This window comes from Channa argus, chromosome 12, assembly GCF_033026475.1.
Source record: "Channa argus isolate prfri chromosome 12, Channa argus male v1.0, whole genome shotgun sequence".
In the NCBI taxonomy this organism is placed as follows: domain Eukaryota; kingdom Metazoa; phylum Chordata; class Actinopteri; order Anabantiformes; family Channidae; genus Channa; species Channa argus.
In genome coordinates, this window is record NC_090208.1 from 6,412,297 (window position 1) to 6,420,569 (window position 8,273).

General features: G+C 39.0%; 1 protein-coding gene across 1 annotated transcript; it reads left to right on the plus strand.

Moving 5' to 3' along the window:
- The first annotated feature begins 404 nt into the window (after positions 1-404).
- Positions 405-8,273, plus strand: LOC137137181 (zinc finger protein 37-like). The gene is made up of 7 exons (XM_067523117.1): positions 405-683; positions 807-884; positions 2,588-2,702; positions 3,173-3,519; positions 4,021-4,241; positions 4,614-4,732; positions 6,093-8,273. The coding sequence occupies exons 1-7, from the start codon at positions 452-454 to the stop codon at positions 7,393-7,395; spliced, it is 2,415 nt and encodes an 804-aa protein (XP_067379218.1). The 5' UTR covers positions 405-451; the 3' UTR covers positions 7,396-8,273.

The following is an 8,273-nucleotide window of genomic DNA, read 5'->3' on the forward strand; positions in this document are numbered from 1 at the left end:
GAAGATAAAATAAGTTTCCTCTGTATGGGTGACAGGGGATTCAGAATTATACCATACAATTTCATGGGGCCCCATAATTGTAAACAGCAGGGAACGAAGTTATAGAACGTCCCAGATATCAATAAGACAAATATAAACACAACTCAGAGAAAACTGAGATTACTCACAGGCAATTCAGATTCAATTCAAATTTTTTTATGTTTTATTAGTTTTTTTATTTATTTAGTTGTTAGGACATTTGTTTATTAGAATTTCAACAAGGACTAAGTCATGTTGACCCACAATCCTTCCCAGGTGGTGGCCGTATTGCTCAATTTCAGTTTTCGCAACGTCCCAAAAAAGGGGCCGAAAAGAAGAAGCGGAACGTTGTTTGTGTGTAATTTCTACTCGGAGCATAACGTGTGACACCAGGAAGAACGGCGTAATTAGTGAACGCGAAAGGAGTTTCAAGATGTTCACCGTCGTGCAGGTTTCTTCTGTGGACTCTAAAGTGTCCAAAGTCGAGATACTGAGAGGACTCATCACCGAGAAACTGACCACAGCTGCCCAGGAAATATTCGCGGTTGTAGAGAGAACTGTAGCCGGGTACGAGGAGGAGGTTGCGGAGTTAAAACAGGAGGTCGAACGGCAGCAGAGGCAGCTGGAGGTGGTTCTTCAGCCTCAGGTTCTGCTGTGTCGGATTGGTGAGTTAACCTTATGCCAAAGAAGGACCAAACTCACATGTTGTCATTTAGTAACAGGTCGTTTGTAGATAATCCTGATAATCTCCATTAAGACATCTTACATTATTTTTATCTCTTGTTAAGATGATCACGGATTGTTACCTGTATGTGAACCGGGAAAGGAAGAGGCTGATGGAGGCGGACACGCAGCACAAACATTCAGTAAGTCTTCACAAAGATGTTTTTCTATTATATAAAACACAAGTATTTATCTTACAGTTTGTTATTGTAATGTGCTGGAAGGTAGACTGCCCCCAAAAGGGGGTTTAATACCAACATACTTTTGTATTTCTATTGTCTTGTTGGTTTTATCAAATCATGTGTTTGTAAAAGATTCACAAAATGAAAAACATTTATAAGCATAATTGAGCAGAAATCCAATTTGGTCAAATCAAATCAAATTTGCAAAAATACATACAGAGATGTGGAGGTCTGCTCTGGAAAAAAGAGGAATGAAGGTTAGCCACGGCAAAACAGAATACATTTGTGAGAGGGACCAAATTGGATCAGTTAGGTTACAGGGAGCAGAGGTGAAGAAGATGCAGGACTTCAACGGTTCAGACTTTCAGCGAGAATGAAAGGAAAGGTGTTCAAGACGGTGGTGAGACCAGAGATGTTGTTCGGCTTAGAGACAGTGGCACTGAAGAAAAGAGAGGAGGCAGAGCTAGAGGTAGCAGAGCTTAAGATGTTGTGGTTCTCTTTGGGAGAGACGAGGATGGACAGGATCAGAAATGAGGACATCATAGGGACAGCTCATGTTAGATGTGTTAGAGATAAAGTCAGATTGAGGTGGTTTGGACTTGTTCAGAGGAGAAACTGTGAATATATCGGTAGAAGGATGCTGAGGTTGGAGCTGCCAGGCAGGAGGTCTAGAGGAAGAACAAAGAGGAGATTTATGGATGTAGTGAGAGAGGACATGAAGTTAGTTGGTGTGAGAGAAGAGGATGCAGAGGACAGGGTTAGATGGAGGCACATGATTCGCTGTGGCGACTCTTGAAAGGGAACAGCCCAAAGGAAAAGAAGAAGAACTATCTGACAGATCTGGAGAATTCTATTTATCAGTTCCCTCCCAGCAGTAGCAGCACTTTCCAAACCTCTGCTTTGTTGTTTAGGCAGGTGTTAAGCTGAAGAGTTTCTCAAGCTTTTTTGTTGAGCTCTTTTTAGTTCTAGTTTCACTGACTATGACAAGTCACTCTCTCTGTGAAGGTGAAGCCAAATGAAAACGTAATAATAATATTGGTTTACTAGACATAAACTATTTTAAGTTTTAACACCTGACAGAGATATACATGATCAGTTTAAGAGCATTACACTTGAATGTATGAAAAAATGAAGAATGCCGTAGTAAATGGCCACTTATACAGTGCTTTTATCAAAAGCCAATTCACACACACAAACGACTGCCTGAAAGTACAGTTTCACATTCAAATTTGATTTATTATTCTGTGCTTAAATATGTTTAAAATAAATTCATTGAACAGAAATGGCAGATGCTCTTAATTTACAAATTCCAAAAAGTAAACCAGGGCAGCACAGAGGTGGAGTGGTTCATACTTCTCCCCGTGATTGCATGGGTTCCTCTGTCTCCTCTGGTTTTCTTCCCACAGTCCAAAGACATGTACGTTAAGTTAATTGGTGACTCTAAATTGCTCGTAGGTGTGTTGTAGTTGTCTGTCTCTCTGTGTTGGCTGTTCATCGGATGACCCCAACTCTCGCCCAATGACAGCTGGGATTGGCTGCAGTCCCCACACAACCCTAAACGGGATAAGCAGTTACACATAATGGATGGCCGGAAAACGTAAACTGCTTCTTCTTTCTTTTTTTTTCTTTTTTTAAATGCATTTACCTATTTATTTTTGGCTCAGGTTTGGAGGTTGACGAGAATGAGGATGAAGACGACAAAGTCAAAGTGGAGCCAGCTCAGCCCGCTGGCTTGGATCAGGATTTTCTACATGAACAAGAAAACCAGATGGCAGCCAGGTTTATATTGTTAATCAATTACCTTTCCTTGGCTTTTAACCTTATGTGGACAAAGAGGACAAAACCTAAACTAGCAATAAATACACAGCAGAGTATGGTCAACAGGGTATCTACAGCTTGTAGAAATGCATAAAAAGAACTGAAAAATCAATTTCCTCAATAAAAGGATTCTTAAATTTCATGTATAATATTTTATTGAAGGTGGAAGAGGATCAGATTACTCGTCTTCTACATTTTGTTGTCTTGTCATTGACGGTATCATAAGTGATAACTGGTGTCTATAAAGAGACTGGTGGTATGAAGTTTGTGGACACAGTTAATAAATCAATCATTTTAATAAGATCAGTAAAGACTTTTTTTGGTGTCATTAATCTGAATCGACAGCATTTCTAGAGTTGCTGGTATTAAGTGTTAATTAGTTTTTCTTAAAGTCAGATATTTATGCTTTTTGCTCTTTTATTTTTTGACAGGACCACTGAAGGAACTGGGAGTGGAAAGTGCAGCACACCAGACACCAACAATGAAGGCCGGACAGAAAGTAAAACTCATTCATTCTCATCAAACACAAAGAGGAAATGCTCAGTCAGACGAACATGTCGTCTTTCACCTGCCAACTCTGTACCTGACAGTGAGGGGGAATCTAATGGGAAGAATTTAGATGACAGAGATGATGACTGGAGGCCAGCTGAGGGTCATGAGGCCCAGAAGAAGAATCAAACAAAGCTAAATGGAAAAAAGCAGCCTAAAAGACAGAGCTCACTGAAGCTCAGCGTCTGCTTCCTAGACGACTCCCAGACTGATGTTCTCTCTGACAACGGTAAACAGTCCCCCACATAAAAATGTGCCATGAATCGACTACTTTACTTTATTTGACAGGGAAATCACACATTAATAAACATCTCTGTAAATTTGCCAGTTAGCAAAAGGCTCATTTTAATCTGCGGTGCCTTCACAGATCTTATATTGTCACATAAAAATCAATATAAAAGATTAAACACGCAAACATTACTACAAATTGTTACAGCTTAAGCAATATAATACTGCTGGATAAACCTACTCAGAATTATTAAACACATACAAATTAAATGATGACAATAAAACAAGTAAACACTATAGTTTACATAATAAAAAAATCTTTAATTCAGGGGCATCAATATTTCACACAATGTTACCTTTTTATCAGGTGACAAATGCAACCAAAAAATTCTTGTGGGTTAAACAATATATTAGGTTTTTGTGTGAATGCATCATTTATGCATGAGACCTGTGGTTTTGATGTTTGGATATGAAGAGTCTATTGAATTTCTCTCTATTATAGATTGTACAGTACAGGAGCTGCTGTGTCCTCCTGGTCTGCAGGAAGCAGATTTTATGAACCTGCTACGGTCAACGTTTCCTCAGCTCGCTGCTGATAAACCTTTTGACATCTTTGCACCTGACAGAAAGAGGAGGCTACAACTTCTGAACCTTGAGACTCTGACACCAGAGGCGATCTGCTGGAACAGAGCAGGGAAGTCAACTCTGTACATCCGACTGAAGGTAGTTTGAAAAAGAATCCAAGACATGTTAAATGAAACATCTACTTCTAGTTCTGTGAAATACTGAGAATACTTTTTCAGTTATCACCACAAATAGTTTGGGAATCCATGTGTTTGAAGGATAACTTGAAGAATGTTCTACATTGATCATATCGTCTACAATCACAGCACAGATGCTAAAGCAAACACGACACAACAAGCCCTTTAGGTTTGGTTAGTTGTCAGGCAGCAGCCTGGATTTATTTGTTTGATCTGCCCTTGTAAATATTGTCCACAATCTTCGAGGTCTTAATTTAGAAAATGACTGAAGTTATGCTTTAAATGTCCAACACCCCCAAACTCTAATATATAATCTGAAATTACATCTTTTCAGACAGGAGAAGATCCTAAAACAAGTGAGCAGCTTCACGTTTTACAGAAGCAAGAGGACACCACCACATATTCTCCATCTAAATCGACTGTGACAAGTAATAACACCAGGCAACACATAAGGTGATTTACAAGAACACCAACCACTGCCATGAGACATTTGCTACTACACCGTGTATTTAGGCAAAGTTTATACTAAGTTTAGACTTATACCTATTGTTGTTTTTAGTTTGGAACTTCTAATGCTGGCATTGATAGTAATGTACTGAGTTTTCTGTGTTAAAGAGGCCATATAATTAATAATTTTATGTTTAGATTTGAACTCAGGCTCTACTGACAAACGTTTGGTTGATTTTTATTTATTTATTTTTTTCTAAATTCTGAAATCTGATTATTTTGTATACAGTGTGCTGCAATGCAGTACTATGTTTTTAACAATGTATGAAAGTGCATTACCTCAACAATGTGGGTTGTCAGTGTGCATAACTGTCTGTTTATATTCAGACGACTAGTGATGTCCCAATCCAATTATGTGGATCAGATACCGTTAGCATTAGGTGTCTGCTTATACTGATTCTGATCCGATACTTATTAATATATTTACCTAAACTAAATGTTCATTCAATTTTTATGTCAAATCTGTAAATATTGGACACACTGTATTTTTCAGGGTGTAAGTTGATCTGGAAGTAAAAAAATAAAAAATCTAACTTTTAAAATTGTGAAAGTTTTAAAAAAGGTTAAGGGTTCAAAAATATTCCAATTAATTTATAAAAAAAGTATTGCTCTGAATGAAAGAATAACTCGAGGAATGTGGCTCTAAAACTGACTGAGTCCACAGTGTTACAGAGTGTCTGTGAGTCAGAGTCCTTTACTGGATCAGGTCAGCAGCAAAAATCAATTGTAACTGTTTAAAAAATTACTTGGCCAAATCATGGGACTGGGTAAAAGCATGTAGGGGTGTAGCAGGTGAAATAAAGTGAAAAAACATGTTTTTGCACAACGTATTACGTCTAATTAGAATCTCTTAATTGATAATGCAGCTGACTAACGGCATATGCATATGTGTTGTTTTTGTTTTATGTTGCCTTAAAAAATGTATTGATGGAGTTAAGTCATATTAGTTGTTTAATATATTTTGGTTTTAAATCAGAGGATGTATGGCAGGAACAGGTGCTGTGCACAATGTCTCTGGCTAAAGAAGCAAGCACACAGAGCAACACTATGCTTTTAAAAAAGCTTAGTGTTGAACTTGTTTAACTTGTTTAACAAGTTAATGATTAATAACAGGTTTGCTAATGCAAGAGATGTATGTCAGCGGAGTTAATTCAACGTAGGTTGTTGCCAGTTTGCACTGTCCATGTTGTGAAGAACATAACTTTTGGTGTGAGAGCAGGGCTGGTCAGCTGGAACCTTGACAACATGTTAAGATGTTGTTGGTTGGTATTTCGATGCAACTCATGAATGTTTCTGGTTTCTACAGTGGCACTGTTCAGAATAAACAAGAAAACACAGCACAGGTCCTGTGCGACAGCGCAACATCACAAGTCATGGAAATGGAGGGAGATGATGACAATGAAGAAGCTGGAATATCAAAACCGAGGAGTGATGTTCAAGCCTCTTGTTCGGCAAACTCCGTGGAACCAGACGTGACTGAGGACGAGGAGCAAGAGAGAAAAGTGAAAGTGAACACAAAGGCGAAACGTGGAAGGAAATGGATCAAGTCGTCTCCACAGGTGTTGACTGAGAACAGTGATTCTGTTGTTTCCTGTAAAGTCTGTGGATTTCTGTACAAGTCTAGAAACTTCGTGATCAGACACTCCTGGACTCATGTGGATGATCCAAAAACGTTTTGTGGAGTTTGTGGAGAACACTCAGAGTCTGCAGAGGAGTTGAGGAGTCACCTTCAGGGTCACCTGAAGACACACATCTGTAACATCTGTGGAAAGGCATTCATCACACGCAATGACTTTAGGGAGCACACTGCTGGACACACGGGACAGAAACCACATAAATGTGATATTTGTGGTAAAGGATTTTTTTTTAAGGGTAAATTGACTGCTCACCAGAAAGACCATCTGGTGGGTAAACACAAATGTCATGTTTGCCAAAAAGCATTTTATAGTCAGGCTGAGGTTAAACGTCACAGCCGTGAGCACACTGAGAAACTGTATCGCTGCAGTGTGTGTGGTAAATTTTTGCGTAAATTGAGCTCTTTATCTCAACACATGCTGCTCCACTCAGACGAAAAACGCCACGGCTGTGATGTTTGTGGGAAGCATTTCAGACTTAGACAAAACCTGATAGGACATAAGAAGATTCACACTGTCAGAGAAAGACCGTATCTCTGTGATATTTGCTGCAAAAGCTTCTGCAGTACGGACAGACTAAATGCTCACCTGAAAACACACAAGAAAAAGCCGCACACTTGCAGTGAATGTGGGAGGGCATACGAATCCGAGGTCAATTTGTTGTCTCACATGAAGATTCACTTTGAGGAGAGACCGTACAGCTGCTCAGTGTGTGGTCGGACCTATAAATACAAAAATAACTTCACGGATCACATGATTCTCCACTCAGATGAAAAAAGGTTTGCCTGTGGCATTTGTGGAAAACCATGCGCTCGCCAAACACACCTCACAATCCATATGAGGTCTCACACTGGAGAGAGACCCTACAAGTGCACTCTTTGTCACAAAGCCTTTGCTCAGAACTACTATCTAAAAATGCACATGAAGAATCACCGTAAGGAGGAGAATTTACCCTCGGACGGACTGATGTCCTGAAAGTTTCTTTCTATTTGTGGAAAGCAACTAAGTACCAGTGCTGTAGAGGCTACGGCAGTAATAATGCATTAATGCACATTCTTTCTGAAGGTCGAATTATGCTTTTCCCAAGATGCACGTAAGGGTTGATGCAGACCTACGCTTGGATATGTTCGCAACCTATACGTCCACAAGGGGGCAACACTTGGATTTTAACAGTAAAAGGACCTGATGAACTTTTTCCAGACCCCTGCGGGAATTATTCTTTGGCAGGATGCTCTGCTGAGATGTGGTCTACTGAACTGACTTCCACAGCAGTAGAGAGGACAATATTGCAATGACGAGAAAGTCTGTGAAGCCTCTGGAGTTTCCTTGTTTTATGCAGCCATTGTTCAAATGAGGATCGTGTGTCGTGTGTTTGAGAGAACAATGTCTTGTCCTTTTTTATTATGAGAGTATTTGAGAGATAGCAGAAGGGGTCATATCAAAGACTATTTCAGTTTTCATTAACCAAATACATTGTGTCCCATTTGAAGTTTAGTATTTTATCAAACCGTTTTTATTTTATTTTTTTTATTTTCTTCAAGTCGCAATTTAAAATATGCATCTCTAAACATTCAAGTGGGACCCTCAGTTTTAAGAAAGGTACAGCCCTCTATCAAAACCGTGAAAACAAAATGAATAAAGCAGCATCACAGCAACATAATATAGTTAACAATATATATAAATATTATATAAAAGCTGGTATGAACTGTCACATATTTTCATTCTACTTTTCCGTTCATCTTTCTGGATCTATTATTGTTTCGATCCAGACTCCTGACATTGTCCAGTCGACTTGAACGATGCACAAAAGTAGATTATGTTTTATTAGCCAAGTATGCAAGTGTACAAAGGCT

Excerpts from the sequence above, each read along its gene's own strand:
- LOC137137181 (XM_067523117.1), top strand. The coding sequence starts at position 452 with ATGTTCACCGTCGTGCAGGTTTCTTCTGTGGACTCTAAAGTGTCCAAA. Across the intron at positions 3,520-4,020 it reads TGATGTTCTCTCTGACAACG|ATTGTACAGTACAGGAGCTG; the intron begins GTAAACAGTCCC and ends TCTCTATTATAG. Across the intron at positions 4,733-6,092 it reads AACACCAGGCAACACATAAG|TGGCACTGTTCAGAATAAAC; the intron begins GTGATTTACAAG and ends TGGTTTCTACAG.